The sequence below is a fragment of the Sus scrofa genome, chromosome 11 (assembly GCF_054392235.1).
Source record: "Sus scrofa isolate SSC_HxYL_T2T_F1_AM1 chromosome 11, Sscrofa_HxYL_maternal_Yorkshire_Landrace_v2.0, whole genome shotgun sequence".
Lineage (NCBI taxonomy): Eukaryota > Metazoa > Chordata > Mammalia > Artiodactyla > Suidae > Sus > Sus scrofa.
This window is the reverse complement of record NC_139393.1, coordinates 21,058,891-21,076,236: the sequence shown is the minus strand read 5'-3', so window position 1 is coordinate 21,076,236 and position 17,346 is coordinate 21,058,891. Positions and strand designations below refer to the sequence as shown.

The 17,346-nt window shown below is 40.7% G+C and overlaps 1 protein-coding gene and 1 long non-coding RNA gene across 3 annotated transcripts in view; one reads left to right on the top strand and one right to left on the bottom strand.

The window, feature by feature from the left end:
- The window catches only part of LOC146398576 (uncharacterized), a 61,311-nt gene extending 52,523 nt beyond the window's left edge, over nucleotides 1–8,788 (top strand). Inside the window, exon 3 of the long non-coding RNA XR_014819489.1 lies at nucleotides 8,683–8,788. This is a non-coding gene — a long non-coding RNA (uncharacterized LOC146398576). The remainder of the gene's footprint in view (nucleotides 1–8,682) is intronic.
- Nucleotides 6,119–17,346, bottom strand: part of HTR2A (5-hydroxytryptamine receptor 2A) — a 64,273-nt gene continuing 53,045 nt past the window's right edge. Inside the window, exon 4 of one of the 2 annotated variants that reach the window (XM_013980517.3) lies at nucleotides 6,119–10,155. In XM_013980517.3, coding sequence (XP_013835971.2) covers nucleotides 9,356–10,155 — 800 coding nt within the window. In that variant the 3' untranslated portion in view covers nucleotides 6,119–9,355. 2 annotated transcript variants of the gene reach the window in all.

Sequence of the window (17,346 nt, the reverse complement as noted above, 5' to 3'; positions counted from 1 at the left end):
AACAATGTGGGATCCGAGCTGCATCTGTAGCTCTCATGGCTACGCTGGATCCTTAACCCCCTGAGTGAGGTCAGGATCAAACCTACATCCTCATGGATGCTAGTCAGGTTCGCTAACCGCTAAGCCATGATGGGAACTCCTCTGCTTTCTGTCTTATAGTAAGGAAGGTAGATTGATGGTTCTGGGTTTAATTTAATTGTTTCAAGAAATGTCAAAACATTGCTAATTATGCTTTATATACAATTATCATCCACCTATAATTGGGTATTTGTACTTTATCTGAGTTCTTAGAACTAATCGGGGATTGCTCAAAGCCATTAGCAATGTAATCTGTTACTAAATTTAAATAAAAAGTATTTTTTTCCAAGGGGAAAATAATTTGTCTTTCAAAGTCATTAAAAGGCTTTTCTTAGAGAACATTGCATGAATGCCCCTGTAGCTTCAATATTTTATTTACTATGCTTATTACAAGTTGAAGTAACTTGATATTTGCATTGTGATTATGATTATAATTCTAAGGCTGATAAGATTTTCTCTTTTTGAGTGGTCCTCGTGGGTTTTTGGACATGGTCCGATCCATCTGGTAAACGGGTAGAGGAACAAATGTGAGTCATAGTTTCAGCTTCTGCTGCAGACAAGTGCAGGGCTGAATTAATCATAGTCAAGTTCTCTGGTGACTATATTTGAAGACTGAGTGTAATATGACATTTTCATGCAAATCACTCTTCTTTCTCTTCAGTCTTGAACATGTTTAGTTTTTGTAAATGTGTCATACTCAGAATCACTCATGAATAACTATTTCCTATTTTCTTGCTAATTCAGAAAAAAGTCATCATCTCATTTTTAGAAATGATATACTTATAGATATATCCCATTTTTAGAGATCAAAGAGACAAATGATGAAATGTGCACATGCTGAGCAAATTAATTTTAATTTTTATCGCTGTTTTATTTCTTTTATCTTCTTTAAAAAAATTCTTCTTGGGAGGGATAAATTAGGAGTGTGGGAATATCAGATACAAATGGCAATATATGGAGTAGCTAAACTGCAAGGTCTTACTGTATAGCACAGGGAACTATAGTCAATATCCCGTAAAAATCCTGAAAAAGAATGTGAAAAAGAATATATGTGTAACTGAATTACTTTGCTGTACACCAGAAACTAACACAACATTGTAAATCAACTATATTTCAAGAAAAAAAATAAAGTACTTAACTCTTCTCCCACTTAAAAATTCTTCTTTATTTGCTCTTCTATGTTGACTTAATTTCCATCTTTTGGATATTCTTTTTAATATACCCTATTATGAACCCTGGGTCTTAGAATGTAGACCATTCATAGTAGAGCCTGGAGACAGCGATTATGAACAGTCTCTCTAATTTTAATTTTTTTCCCTTTATAACTCATTTCCAAATGCTGTGTTCTTAACACCTTTGCCAATAGCCTACCTACGTCTGCTTTTCACTGGGGTAGGCCATGGCCAAAACATCAGCATCAAGGTGGTGGCCTTGCAGCAGGGGACATCTATCAGATGCTGACTCTCAAGATGCATCATTGGATCGGTGTGTCAGGTTATCCGCCTACTCATTGACAAAGCTGTGGGTTCAACAAAATCAACATGAATTTTATAAAGAGGACAGGATCATTTGTCACAAAACATCTTGCTTCCACTATTAAAAAAAATTCTATTCCTGATCTTCCCACACTTAATAATGTCTTAGGTGTAACACACACACACTGTAGACACTCACTAAGAAGCCTGTTGAGAGGATATGTGAGTCAGCAAGATGGGTGTCTCAATCTGATTTAAATACATATTTTGGTGATATTATCAAATAAACCATATAGGCCATAAACCAATGAGCCCTCCTTAGATTTGTTTTTCATAGAAAAGGGGAAAAGTAGAGATTGGTCACCCTTGCTGACTCAGATGCTTCCAGGCCTGGTGACCTTGGATAATTTCTCTAAATTTTCTGACTTTTTATCACCACTCCCCCTAAATGAGGGGCGTGGACTAGATGATGCCTGAGCTCTTAAATTTATCGACTCTGTTTCTTTTTGTCTGTTTCAATAGTTTATTTTTATTAAAGTATAGTTGATTTGCAAATGTAGTGCCAATTTCTGCTGAAACCGGTCTCATATATATATACATATATATATATCTCCCCTTTCTTATCTCCCATCTTGGTCTCTCCCAAGAGACTGGGTTTAGTTCCCTGTGTTATACAGTAGGGCCTCATTGCTTATCCATTCTGAATGGAATAGTTTGCATCTGTCAACCCCAGACTCCCCATTCATCCCATTTCTTTCCTCCTCCCCTTTAACACTCACAAGTCTGTTCTCCATGTCTATGAGTCTGTTTCTGTTTTGTAGATATGTTCATTTGTGCCATATTTTAGATTCCAGCTATAAGTGATATCTTATGGTATTTGTCTTTCTCTTTCTGACTTCCTTCACTTAGTATGAGAAATCTCTAGCTGCATCCATGCTGCTGCAAAAGGAATTATTTTGTCCTTTTTATGGCTGAGTAGTATTCCATTGTATATACGTCCCACATCTTAATCCATTCACCTCTTGATGGACATTTAGGTTGTTTCTATGTCCTGGCTATTATGAATAGTGCTGCAATGAACATAGGGGTGCATGTATCTTCTCGAATTACAGTTTTGTCCAGATATATGCCCTGGAGTGGGATTGCTAGACAATATGATAGTTCTATATTTAGTTTTCTCCATTTTGGTAGTTTAGATTGATCACTTAGGCTAAATAAATAGAATGCATATAAGAAATTGGGCAAAATAGAAATCACATAAAGAATTTATCATTTACATTTTAGAAATGTAGAGTGCTCTTTTTGGTCTTCTAGAGTTCTTGTAGGAATAATGATGGCCGAAAATAACCATCTTAGCAGAGCCTGAAGGAATTATCTGCAGCATGCTTCTGAGTTTGATTCTGTATGAAATGTGTGTGCTGGTCCTAGGGTCTCAGGAATAAGTTTAGAAGTGATTGTATTATATGAGTCTGTTTATTTAAAAGTTGTTAGTGATACTACTACTACTACTTTCTATTGAGGAGGCATAAAGACTTTTGAGACCATGATTAATCACCAACTGGGTGAAACATTCATGCAAGATCTCGACCACGTGCCTTTGACTCACCTTTGATTTTAACTGTAGCTGTGGTGCAGAGTTCCAAGTTATCCTCTACTGTTGGTGGAATTCCTAATTGTCTTCAGTACCCTGGACGCCACACCATTAATGAGACTTTTACATCTTCCCTACTTCTATCTGCTTCCTGGCATTCTTCCCACAGAAACAGCCTGCACCCAAGTTCTCATCTCAGCTCTGCCCTTGGGGTCACCCCCAACTACGACAAGATCATCTGGATAATGGCATATTATTACCTTTCAATAACTGGAATAAATATAGGATAGGAAGTACCAATTGTACTGTTCTCTAGCAGCCAGAATAAACACCCTTCTAAGACCTCATAATCTTAATTATAAGCAAAAACTTAAATGACCTTGGCTCACTTTCAGCAAAAATCTGGCTTTAAAAAAAGAGATTTTTCTCTGCACTGTGCATTCTAAATCTATTTAGGCTTTTAAAGTTTAACCCTTCAAGGAGATCGAACTTCGCTAGTAGGAACACTTGTTCTTCAGGAAGCCTGGGAGCTGTTTTTTTTTTTTGTCTTTCTGCTATTTCTTTGGGCCACTCCCGCGGCATATGGAGGTTCCCAGGCTGGGGGTCGAATCGGAGCTGTAGCCACTGGCCTACACCAGAGCCACAGCAACGCGGGATCCGAGCCGCGTCTGCAACCTACACCACAGCTCACGGCAACGCCGGATCGTTAACCCACTGAGCAGGGGCAGGGACCGAACCTGCAACCTCATTGTTCCTAGTCAGATTCGTTAACCACTGCACCACTACGGGAACTCCCTGGGAGCTGTTAAAAAGAGCAACTTGATATCTTGGAGCAGCTAGAAACTACAGAAGAGAGGCTGACTTTGAGAAAAATGCCACAGCAGGAATCCTTCCTGTTGAAATCTGATTCTTGGTCTCATAGCTTAGGAAGTCCTTCGATCATTAACAATTTGACTTTTCTCATGAGATTCCCATATAAATGTGAAAGCTGTCATATATTTGAAAAGCATCTAAACAATTTTGGAAAATGTGAGAATTGTGAGTTCCATGATATTCCTTGCACACAGAACTGTGCCTTGGTTCATCAATGCTTTGACCGGACATCCTGGCACTCAAAGAAGCATAGACTGGATCCTGCAGAGATCATTGACTCTAAGTCCTTCATCAAACACTTGAAGGAAAAGAGGCTTCGACTTGTCCAGGCAGCAGACCCAGGTTTCCTGCCTCGGTCTTCTGCTCCAATGGGCTCATGTCAAATCCTGAGGCTCCAAATGGATGTGAAACCTCCCAAAATTGTTGCTCAGGTGGACATACTGGTGTTAAATATCAAAAGGAAGAACAGAGCTAAGACTGATGTGAATAGCATTAAGGGAAAATAAGCCATTTTTTTTTTGCAAGCTGTCTGCACAGATAATAAAAAATTAACAAAAAAATTTTGTCTTCTTGCATATTTACCAGGGCACATATCCATTGAGAGTAACATTATGAGTGTCCTCAGTTTGCAGTGAGTCTTTAAAGATGCAGATGCTTCTTTCAAAATCATCATTATGATTGTGGATTAACATTCAAGGTGAAGTTATACAATTTTATATAAATTATGAAGTGTCCGAAGGTATTTGTTTTTTTGTGGGTCACCTGAGCAATACCAGGAGGATGTTTCCTGCCCCCAAATTCCTTTCTCGCTTGTCTCCCGGCGCCTAAAATTTTTGCCTTTGGTTTCTGTCTTTTGGTTCATCTTTGCAGCGGACAGCTAAAGGGACCTCAGTGGAGACAATGGGTTATCCGCTTGAATTACTTATTGATGCCCTAGCAGAGAGGAGAAACCTGAGGGAGTGGGACATAAAATCACTAAGTTTTGGTGGAAGCAGGAAAGATCTACACTATGGTGAGAACAAAGCAGAAGCAAACAGTTGGCAAAGATGAGAAGCACTCAGAGAAAGGATAATAGGAGCTGTTGAATAGTAATGCGGCCTCTCCCACGATTTTATCTAGAATTTGTTCTGATGGCTAATAATGTATAGAGGCTTTTTTTTTTTTAACGACACATTTATAACATTTATATAGCATCTTACAGATTTTTAAGTACAACTCTAGAATGATTTAAGCAACATGGTTTGTTAGCTAGGGTAGGTACTAGAAGTTCCATTTTAGAGACAGTGACATTGAGGCCCAGGGTTAGTAAGTGACTTGTCCAAGCTCATATAACCCGTGCCCAGGGGAGCTAAGATGGGAACTTGCATCTTTGGGTCCTCAGCCCAGCGCTCTTTCATCTGCACCGAATTGAGCAGGGGAAAGAGTTTATGCTTCTGAGTCAGATGACCTAGGCTTGCACTTGCTACTCTCCTAGCCAGCTGTGTGACCTCAGGTATGTTACTCCCTCCTCTGAATCTCAGTTTCTCCATCTGTGAAATACAGGGAATAATAACACCTATGCTGTAGGCTTGTGAGGATTCCATCAGGTAAAGCAAGTCAAGCGAACCAGCTTAATGCCTGGCATGTGATATGCACTCAATACAGGGAGCTGTAAACACCTGGCAAGGATACCTCCCCTCCCTGTTTCCATTCTCCTACACTTGCAGGTGAAATGATGAATCAGGGCAGCTTTCCAGCTTATTCAAGGATATGGCGTTTTCTTGGTTTACTTTAATTCCCGAAACTAGCTCCTGTAAAAGTGTGTATGTGTGTAAATGCACCTGTTGGTGTCTTCAGGTACACCTGTACATGTGTACCCACAGGTGGAACCAGACATTGTGATTGAACATGGAGCACTTGGCTGCTACAGATAACCAGAAACTGAATCCTGACCATGCATCGAACTCAGCCTGGTGGGTCCTAGCTCTGTGACCAAGCTCCAGAAGCATTGGCTCTGTACCCTCAAAATAACTGGATGATACCTGGAGTTCCCAGCTTGATGACCCAGGAGGTTTCGGGGATCTCTTTTTAGCAGACATAGCCATAGATTCACAAAATTGCATTTATTTTTGAGTATATTTTATTTACAATTATTTATTCTTTCTTGAAATCCTTTAGAATAGCCTTGATTAAAATCATGACATAAAATAATCTTCCCTGTATTTGTTACATATGGCACAGAATAACTTAACACTTTATATAAATATGTTTCATTGATGCACAAATGGAAGAAGCACCCTTTGCCAAAAGCAGTACAGTAACTTAGTTCCATTTGGCTATGGTAGCAGTTTCAAAAATGACCATGAGATGGTGCTGTGCTAAAGTAGATTAAGTGCTTTAAACTGAGCGTGTTCCCTAAAGATGGCACTTAATTCTTTTCTTTAAATGTAGAAGAATCTACCGTTCAACTTAACATAGAATAAAGTTGGTCACTCTATTTTAATAATATAAACTAGGAGTGAGTCCTTTAATCTCAGATCCATAAATTAGTCAAGGACTGTATTTCGCTGGGGTGAGGGGTGTGTTTAAAAAGCTTTAGTAGTCAGAAAGTCCCCAGACTAATTAAGAAGCCCAAAGGTACCATTTTATTTAGCATCAATCAACCACATATAAGGAGCATGGTTCCCCCCACCCCTGTGTTAAAGTCGTCCCACAAAATTAGGTCAACTTCCAGTTTATTTAAAGAGCTGACACCTCTGTTACATTTTAATCTGCTTTGACAGCAATGGAAGATCATAGAAACATTAGAACAGGAAATTCACATTTAAACTGACATGATACAAACATGCACACAGGTGTATATACTACGTATTTTCATCAATGACTCTTGCTTTTCCTCCATATAAATATATAAATATTGAATAAAGTGCATGGGACCATGTCTGTACAAGTATACAGATACAGGTTTGTCTATATACACTTGAATAGATAGTGACGGAGAGAAAAAACACACACATTTGTAATATATATGTAGTCAAAAGACATCAGGCAGTATTTACGTTCATTCTGATCAAGATTGAGTATAGGAGTGTAGACGCCGTAGTCTTTAATATATAATGAGATGTGCGGAGTTATAAACTAAGGCGAGATACATTAGAGCAGAGACTTTTAAACATCTGCATTTTTATCTGTTAGCACAGAGTAATCATTAAGATAGTTCAGTTCAAATGCAGCTTAGATACCAGTGGCTTACTATAAATTCTAGCTTTGGAAAAAACCTTTCAATGTACCTAAAAGAACCTAATTAGGATAGCCCTAATGCGTTTCCACATTATACAATGGTATCTCCCACATTTAGTTTTCAAGGACATAATTTTTTAAAAGGGTGTAGAGGAAAAAACCATTTCTCCTTCAATAGAAACACTTCAGTATTGTAATCACATCTCTAATATCTATTGAATAGGAATGTGCAATTTAACCTAGAGTAATGTAACATCAAGGTGAATTAACTGCTGTTAATTTCTGTCTCTCTTTAACAAATTTTCAGCAAAATATTCTTTTTCCCCCCCTTTTTTAGGGCCTCACCCGTGGCATATGGAGGTTCCCAGGCTAAGGGTCCAAACGGAGCTGTAGCTGAGGGCCTGCACCCCAGCCATAGCAACGCCAGATCCAAGCCACGTCTGCGACCTACAACACAGCTCACGGCAACACCAGATCCTTAACCCACTGAGTGAGGCCAGGGACTGAACCCACAACCTCATGGATGCTATCGGGTTCGTTAATTGCTGAGCCATTTCTGCAAAATATTCTCTCACAGCTTTTTCCAGTGTGGGGGAGTCCAGCATCAGTGAGTAATACCTAAGTTTGTTTTTAGGAAAGTGAAACAAAAAATTTGCTCAAAACCTTGGTAGTCATAGTTGGGGTCCAGGTTAAGTGCATATTCCTAAACTAATTGCAAAACTGACCTTCGGGTCACCCTCCCACCTTTGGTTGGTTGGTATTTGTTGGCAATCAGTCCGGAAACTTACTGAGAAAACTACCCTCAGAGGTGAAACACACCTGTTTCTGAACCAGGTGAGAAGGAAATAAATTGAACTGATTCTCAAAATAAGTCAGTGATTTACTCTTTTTGGTGAGGTCCATTCAAATTAGGTCACTTTCTTTAAAGGCAAAGATCTTCTTTCAATTATTTTTATATATGTAGTACCTTGGACATTTCTTTCTCCACAGTATACATTCAGGAGAGCATTGTGAGTCCAAAGCTGAATAGTTTTAATAAATAATATCGATGGATTTGGAGCCTCACTTTACCTAATGGGTGCCAACAGGTGGGTCATCTGCATTTTTTAAGACATGTCCTAAGACTCTACTGCTGTTAGTAGTCGCAAACCTGAGTTTATTCCTCAATCCTGTCCCAGTTACATCAATACTGCTTACAGCTCAGAGGAGCGCATGCAAAAATGCAGTCGTTAAAGAGCAAGTTACCAGACACTTCTCTGGTGCTGTTTAGGAGAAGCACATTCTAGGAATGCATTTGGTAAATGTTTGGTTATCCTTTTGATCGTTTACCTACTAGAGCAAACACTAAACAAGACCACGTTGGAAATTCAGAATAAAGCACAAGTAGTAGAAGAGAAAGCAGCCAATAGTTATTACATAGCATTTAAACTCTTTTTCGCTTCTCAGGAGGATGAACTTGAAATGCAGCCAATGCCAGCAACCTTGTGAATATTTCAAAGTGGCATCCATGAAAAAGCAGGAATGAAAACGTTGTCAAGTATTTCCTTTAAGCATCTCAGCAATGCAGATCTCATAACACTGTCCTTAGTGTCTTTTTGTTGTTGTCGTTCAAGATATGCATCGTGGTGAGTTTCAGAGAAGATTTGACTTTATTCGAGAGGTCATCATAGTCAACCAGTGTTTCACAAGTTAGAGCGATTTTTATTTACAGCAATAGGCAACCGTCTCATGCTGGCCATTAACAACACAGCAGCAAGGTTTCCACTTGAAAACAGAAGTTAATCTAGATTTATTTATGGCCTCATTGTAATTATACAATAAAAGCTAATTATTTTAAGGACATAACATTTACAGTGTTAAAAACAATATCATAAAGCTCACAGCTGAAATGCTGTCAGAATAGTTTTGGAGCGCACATTTTGCGGCACTGAACCCTGCTTTTCATTGACGGAATAAAATGAAGCACATAGATTCTCTTGTTGCTTCCACTAGACTAGCCTAGTTTTTTCCAGTCTCCCTATTTTGTTTCCTTTCTTTCTTTCCTTCTTTTTTCTCCCCCTCCCAGATAGGGGAAAACTCGCTCAGTGGGCCCTCCACGGTTGCTATGGCAACCACTCCATCATACACAGCTAACCTTTTCGTTCACTGTGTTGCAATTGTCTGCAGGAGCATCTTCTGAATGTTGTTTTCCTAGAGCAACCATAGTGCAGTCGTTTTCTGTGGCCTTGTCCTCTTGCTTTGAATTCTCTTTTTGTCCCGTTTGGAGTTGACTAGACTTGTAGGCCAAGGCTGGTATGGTGTTCACTAAAATTAACTGCAGCGGTTTTTTATTTTCCTTGTACTGACACTGAATATACCTGGAAAAGGCCGACCTGTAGGTCTTATTGAACAGTGTGTACACTAGCGGGTTGACGGCTGAGGAGAGGTAACCGATCCAAACGAACACGTTGAGCAGGGCTCCGATGACATCCTCGTTGCAGGACTCTTTGCAGATGACGGCCATGATGTTGGTGATGAAGAAGGGGCACCACATCACCACGAACAGAAAGAAGACTATGCCCAGCACCTTGCACGCCTTCTGCTCGTTGCTGATGGACTGCATAGTCCTCCTGCCGTAGGAGCCTGGCTCCCTGTGGATGGACCGCTGGAAGAGCTTTTCGGAAGACAGGGAGCTCTGAGGGAGGAAGCTGAAAGAAGCTAATTTGGCCCGTGTCCCAAGATCACTCACACACAAAGTAGCTTCTTTCTGGAGTGACTTGATGGTTAGAAAGTAGGTGATCACCATGATGGTTAAGGGAATGAAAAATGACACAAAAGAGCCAATCAGGACAAAGTTATCATCCGCAAGTAAGCAGCTCCCTTCCTTGAAGACCTTGGAATCATCCTGGAGCCCAAAGACAGGGATTGGCATGGAGATACCTGGATTGGACAGAAAGTGACACACGGTTATTAAGGGAGCGGGTGTATCAAGGCAAGAGCATCACTGCGTCATGGTGGCTCTTGAAAGGATCTCGTGTCGGCCTTGTTTCAAAGCTTAACATACACTTCCAAAGAGGATTAAGATTCCCTTGGACTTAACCTTTTTATAAGTGTATATTATATAGTTCCTTATATGTTTATACTGCCTTATATAGACAATCCTTTGCTTAGACAGAAATACAACTTTATTTTTTCATGCTGTTTTCCTGATTATAACATTATACTTAGTAATTGAAGAAGGAACATAAAGAGACAAAGAAACAAAAATAAAAATGACCAGTGGTGCCATCACCCAGAAATAGTTATCATTAACAATTTGGTGATGTTTCTTTTCTTTTTCTTTTTTTTTGGCTGCCCTGCAGCATATGGAGTTCCTGGCCAAGGGATCAGATCTGAGCCTCAGTTGCAGCAAGGCTGGATCCTTCAACCCACTGTGCTGGGGGCCGGCCAGGGACTGAACCTGTGTCCTGGCACTGCAGAGATGCTGCTGATCCTGTCTTGCCACAGTGGGAACTCCCATGATGTTTATTTTAGGTATACACACACATCATGCATACACATTTAAATACAAATTCAGATATTATTTCATGAGCAATTCTGTAACTTTTTTTCACCTTACCTATCATGAGCATGGTTTACAAAAATAACTTTATAAAATGAAAAACATTTTCTTTCTAGAAACTTTGGAAAATGGAAAAAAATAACCGTGAATAAAGAAAAAAAACATGTATTCTTGCCTGTTAGGAACAACCATAATTTAATTTTCCTTGACTTACATGCATATGTAAATATATATATGTACGCACAATATTTTATGTGCAGTTTTAAATCTTACTCCATTTAAATTAAATCATAAAATTGCACCCATTTTAAAGTATTTTTGAAAAATATGATTTTCATGTGAATTTTAAATAATTTTAACCAATTTTGAGTCTTTTAAAAAAGGCTTTTTATTATGGAAAAATTCTAACATACACAAACAGCACAAATCAAAACAAGGTCCAGCACAATGAACCCATTGCCCAGCTTCAACAATGATCAACTCGAGGCCAATTTTGTTTCACCTTTACCCCCACCGCTGCAACCTTCCCATGCTATTTTGAAACAAGTCCTGGACATCATATCATTTGATCTGTAAATATTTTAATATGTATATACCAAAGCTATGCACTCTTAAGAAACCTAATATTATCACAATACCATTCCCACTCCTACACATAAATTTAATATCCCCTTAATATCAGTAAATACAGCATTGGTGGTCACATTTCCAATGTCCCATAAACATCATTATGTATTTTTTGTGGTAGAGCATTCATAAGGGTAGATTACAAAAAATAAGCAGATACAGATTTTTTTCTTATGGACAAATACAAGATTTGGGCACATACCTAGCCAAGCAGGTGGGAACATGTGTCCATGGTTATTGTCACTTCAATCTGGGGACACTGTAAAGCTCTTAGGCTTAGGCAGAGGTGGGAGCGGAACCAATAAGGGCAACAGGTGGCCTCTAATCATGCTCATTTCTCCCTCCTGATGACAGGACCAGGGTCTGCCACCACCACTCTACAGTTTGGAGGAAGCGGGAATGGCTTCCTCTACTGGCCTGGGACTGGTCAGGCTGAGGCAGTCATGTGATGGCCATAAAGGAAGGATCAGGATGATGGGGAAAGGAGAAGAAACATGAATCTGATAGTCTGTGTAACTTCGTGTAAGGTCGCTTCCTTCTGGAAGGGGTGCCCTGGGAGAAAGTCCGCCAAGTTCCTTTCCAACTCCTGCCTATGTTTTCAGCTCCTTCAGAACTGTAGAACAGGCTGTGTCCTGGTCCTGCTTCTAGGCCATGCTGTATTTATTTATGGCCACACCTGTGGCATATGGAAGTTCCTGGGTAGGGGTCAAATTGGAGCTGGAGCTGCCGGCCTACGCCACAGCCACAGCAATGCCAGATCTGAGCCTCATCTGCTACCTACACCACAGCTCATGGTAATGCTGGATCCTTAATCCACTGTGTGGGCCCAGGGATCAAACCTGCATCCTCATGGACACCAGGAACTCCTGAACCATCCTTTAGAATCTAGTAAGTGGTCACCATCCAGCCAAGAACACAGACTTATTCTAGAGTCAGGAGCTACTATAGTTTGGTTCTTGCCATCCATGGAAAAACTTCCTTTGAGATTCTGAACCTAACTTCTGCCTACTCAGAAGAGAGTTCCTCTCCATCCAACCACGGATCGGACTGTCCTAACCTCACGTCACCTCACTTGCTTGCAAAGCGGGCGGCACATTAGCTTGAGTTAATGTAATGCCTGACACAAATCTTCCTCAGTGACATTGGCCATGATCTCCACAGACTGAACTGACAATATTTGTCACTTGTCTAGGCAAGGCCATCCCAGGATTCTTGGAAGGCGGGGATCAATGACATCAGAGCTGTTCTTAAGGACACTACTCAGCATGGCTAATGACTCTTCATTTCCTTCCTTCCTCTCTGTCCCTGGCCCTTTTCTGGGAACGTTCTGTGGGCCAAGAAGAGACGGAAGAAATGTGGTTCTGAGAGGAACATCCTCTCAAGATGCTGGATACAGCCCAGTTGTGCTTTTCCTTCAAAATAATTTGACTGTAAAAGTTAACGCATGGTTTCTAAGAAGAACGTTTTGTTTTTCTAAGTGTTGGAACGTATTATCTGTGAAAGGTGTTCCGGGTACTCACCTGCATGATTTAAAGTACTTGTTCACTAATTAGAACAGATGCCACCTACTTGCCTCCCTGGACGGGGTGAGGATAAAAGGGATCAAATATATAAAGCACCTAAGACAGTGCTTAGTGAAGAACGCATGTTCTACCAGTGGTGGGTCATCATGAGGTTAGCTTTCTTTGCAGGGTTATTCAGATCAAATGCATTCATTTGATTTTTCTCTAGTTTTGTTCTATTTGGCTTTGCTTGTATATGCTAGACTTTAACCTATGATAGATCTTAAATCAAAAGAAGTTAAAAAGACTTTTTGCTATTGGCTAGTCTACTTTAATAAATAATGATGTAATTATTATCTTCTGCCAGGGTGACAAAGGGTCTAAATCAATTTTAATTTCGTGCAGCTCGAACTGTGGCTTGCTTTTCTAATGTGATGAATTACAGCCATTACGATTAGTCATGATAAACAAAATATCAACTGTCCAAAAAAAGTGGATGATTTTTGTTATGCACCTCTTGGGTGTGCATTTTCCTGATTAATACAAAGGAAGTCACCTCCTTGAGAGCCTTTTGCCCTATTTGTTTGTCACCTGGTAATTTACAGAAGTGGCAGTTCTCAGTTAACTAGAATATAGGATTACCCCAGACACCAAAATCTTCAATTCATTTGGAGTTCAGATGCATGTCCTTGTTTGAGAAGAAGATGGTTGTGTGCGTGCATGAGTGTTCGCATGTGTGTGCGCGCACGCACACACACACACACACCTCTCCAAATGAAAGGTCAGGGAGGGAAAGGGATGGTTGATGCAGCCACTTGACTGAAGCAGAGATTCCTTCATGAGCTTCCTGGGATGGAGAGCCACTTTAAAGTGGCTGGAACAAGAGGACAGCTATCTGCAAGGCGGACCTTGGTTGGAAGGGGCAGAATCCAATGATTAGGTATTTATGTATATAGGTATGTATTTATTTATCTTTTTAGGGCCGAACCTGCGGCATATGAAGTTTCCCAGGCTAGGGGTCCACACGAAGCTGTAGCTGCCGGCCTACACCACAGCCACAGCCGTGTGGGATCTGAGCTTCATCTGTGACCTACACCACAGCTCAGGGCAACGCTGGATCCTTAACCCACTGAGCGAGGCCAGGGATCAAACTTGCATCCTCATGGATGCTAGTCAGATTTGTTTCCGCTGAGCCATGATGGGAACTCCTGATGTGGTCTTTAAATGGCTCATTTGTCTTTATATATGACAAAAATATCTTGAATCCTCTCATATACCATTTTATTCAGTGCTTCACTCAGAGTAGATGGTAAGCAAGGGTTTAGGGAAAGAAGAATGAGAGAGTGAAAGCAATACTCTGTAAAAGAAAGGGGGGATTTGACGTCAAAGAAGTAGCGCACTTAGACAAGCCTGGTGGATATAATAAGCAGTTCAAAACCATGCTCCTACCAAGAGAGATGAAAATGCTGGCTGAGAGCCAAGACTGTGGTCCCAGCCGTCACCAGGGCATTCATTTTCTGGTTGCTTTGTTTGATAATAGCTGTTTTTGGAGACCTGAGATCACCTCTCACTTGAAATTTTTTCATATAAAGCATTTTCCTTTATGAACAAACAGAGAGTAGCTTAAGCTGCGTGACTCTGCATTTTGTTGAATATCTTTTTTTTTCTGAGGCATGGAAAACAGCAGTCAAAATTTAGTATCAGTATGAGCTCTTCCACATTCATTTTAATTTCTTTTCATTAAGACTAAGACAAGGACATGAACAGGAAAACCAGGGGTTGGCTGGTGTCTTTCTTCTAGGGTAGCCCTGCTTACGCCTGGCATATAAAGTCTGCACCTCTGGTTAACATCTTAACCACAATCAAGATAAATAGCTCTAACTCTGTAGCACTGGCTGTGAAAAGCAGGCTTATTTTAAAAATTTTTAAATTTTTTTGTCTTTTTACGGCTGCACCCGTGGCATAGGGAGGTTCCCAGGCTAGGGGTCCAATCGGAGCTATAGCTGCCTGCCTGCACCGCAGCCACAGCAACTGAAGATCTGAGCTGTGTCTGAGACCTATGCCACAGCTCACGGTACCATCGTATCCTTAACCCACTGAGCGAGGCCAGGGATTGAACCTGCATCCTCATGGATACTAGTCAGATTTGTTTTTGCTGAAGCACGATGAGAGCTCTGAAGCAGGCTTATGTTTAACCCTAGATTTTTACACTTCATTGTCTTGAAACTGAAGGCAGAGTTCTGAGACAGTGTTTTCCTTGGGAACTAAGAAGGTTGCTTTCCTAGGTAGGGACCCTCTGCTAGGGAACCAGTGCCAAACCTCAAGGCCTCCGTTCAGGTAGGAGGTGGAAAGAAAATACTTCCGGGCTCCTGCGAAAAAGACGAAAGTTTGGTTCAAAAGTTTCATTTCCCCTGAAAGGACTACTTTTCCTTTGCATTTTAACACATGCTGAATTTTTTTCAAGTTATAAAAATGGATGTACTAGCAGCTTGACAGAAAGCATGACAAATGACTACTGCAGGCTGGTCACCTTTCTGCAGGGAGAAAGAGATTGAATATATAGGCCAGCTGGGGCTGGGACTCACCATCCCACTAACACGATGTGAACTCATGTTACCAAAGGGGACAGGTGGTGGGGGAGGGATAGACTAGGGGGCTGGGACTATGCACACTCAGGTATATGGAGTGACGGGCCTCTGGGGACCTGCTGGGTAGCACGGGGAACTCTACCAATATTCTGTGATGATCTTTGTGGGAAAAGAACCTGCCAGAGAATGGATGTGTGTATATGTGTAACTGAATCGCTTTGTTGCACATCAGAAACGATAAACTACACTTCACACCAATGAAACTTTAAAAAATGAAAACAGGAGTTGTGACTCAGCAGGTTACGAACCCAACTAGTATCCATGAGGATTCAAGTTAGATCCCTGGCCTCGCCCAATGGGTTAAGGATCCAGCGTTGCCCTGAGCTACGGTGGAGGTCGAAGACATAGCTTGGATCCGAGTTGCTGAGGCTGTGGTGGAGGCCAGCAGCTGTAGCTCTGACTCGACCCCTATGCTGGGAACGTCCATATGCCGTGGGTGTGGCCCTATAAAAAAAAAGAAAGAAAAAGAAAAGAAAGCAAAAACCAAGCCAAAAGAAAAAAACAATGTGAGCTCTGAGTTAGCTGAAGAGTTTCTGAATTCCTTATCATCTGTGGTCTGCTGACAAACCAGTGTGCATAACAGAGGAAGCTGGATACTTGTGTCAGTTACTCAAGAAATTTTATGTTTCTTCTTAGATTAATTCTGAATAGCTCTAATAATAAATCACAACATTTCAAAGTGCTTTCATACATATAGTCTATGCGTATATCAGAGGTCCATAACATTGGTTTTAGGAAGATGGTGATAGTCTTAAAATTGGAAAAATCTGTATATTATGTTCATTGTTTTGGAGAAAAGAGAGCCTTTATCAGATCATCAGAAATGTTTCTGCTCCTAAGGCTGTTAGTAACTCCTGAATTATATCAACACCCTACCTACAGAATGTAGACACGCACACAGGCACACACACACACACACACACAGGTACACACACACACAGAGTCCCCAATGATTCTCTATGCATTGATACTTTCTTTTTCATCCTTTTATCCTTTCTTTTTCTTCCAGGAAAGTGGAAATTTCCTCTAGTGAGCCATTATTTTTTGAGGCCAGACAGATATTTCAAAACTAAAACCCTTATTATAATCGACACCTAGTTTCTTTTTTATAAAGTGTGATTCTCGACTTTGGCTGCTTATTAGAATTACCTGGAGAGTTTTTGAAAATTCCATTGTCTGGGCTCCGTTCCCAGAAGTTCAGATATTAGTATTTTAAAAAATGCTAATGCTCAGGCCCCACAGGGACATTATTATCAAAACAAGAGAATAGCCAGGTGGGATCCTAACCTACGACCAGCATTGAGAACTTGAAACATATAGGATTGAAAGCATAGTAAAATGGTTTATTTTGAAATGAAACCAAATCAAGCAAAGCTTTCCAGTTCTGCCCTTTGTCTTCATTAAATAAACCTATTAATTTCCCAACAGGCTCAGGTTCACTTTCCGCAGCAAACCGCGAAGCAGCGTGGAGAGTAGATGGAAAGGACCAGAAACCTGCCCTTTGTTGCTGCCCCATCATCTTGGGCAGGAGTTGTCCGGGTGGCGGGGAGTTTTGAGTGAGGTTATTGTGTTAAGCCCCAAGTCTTTGTTTCAGATCTTCCCCCGCTATGGCTAAATCTCTAAGAAGCTTTTAAACCTTGTGTTCTGCCTGAGTCCATATGCGGTACTTGGGAGAAAGGCTCAATCTCTCTGTGCGGTACAAGCAGTTGTGCAGTCACTGCCCAAGTGGGTGGCCTCAGCATCATGTCCTGGCGACCTCTTGCTTGTCTGACACTGACTCCTTTTCCGTTGT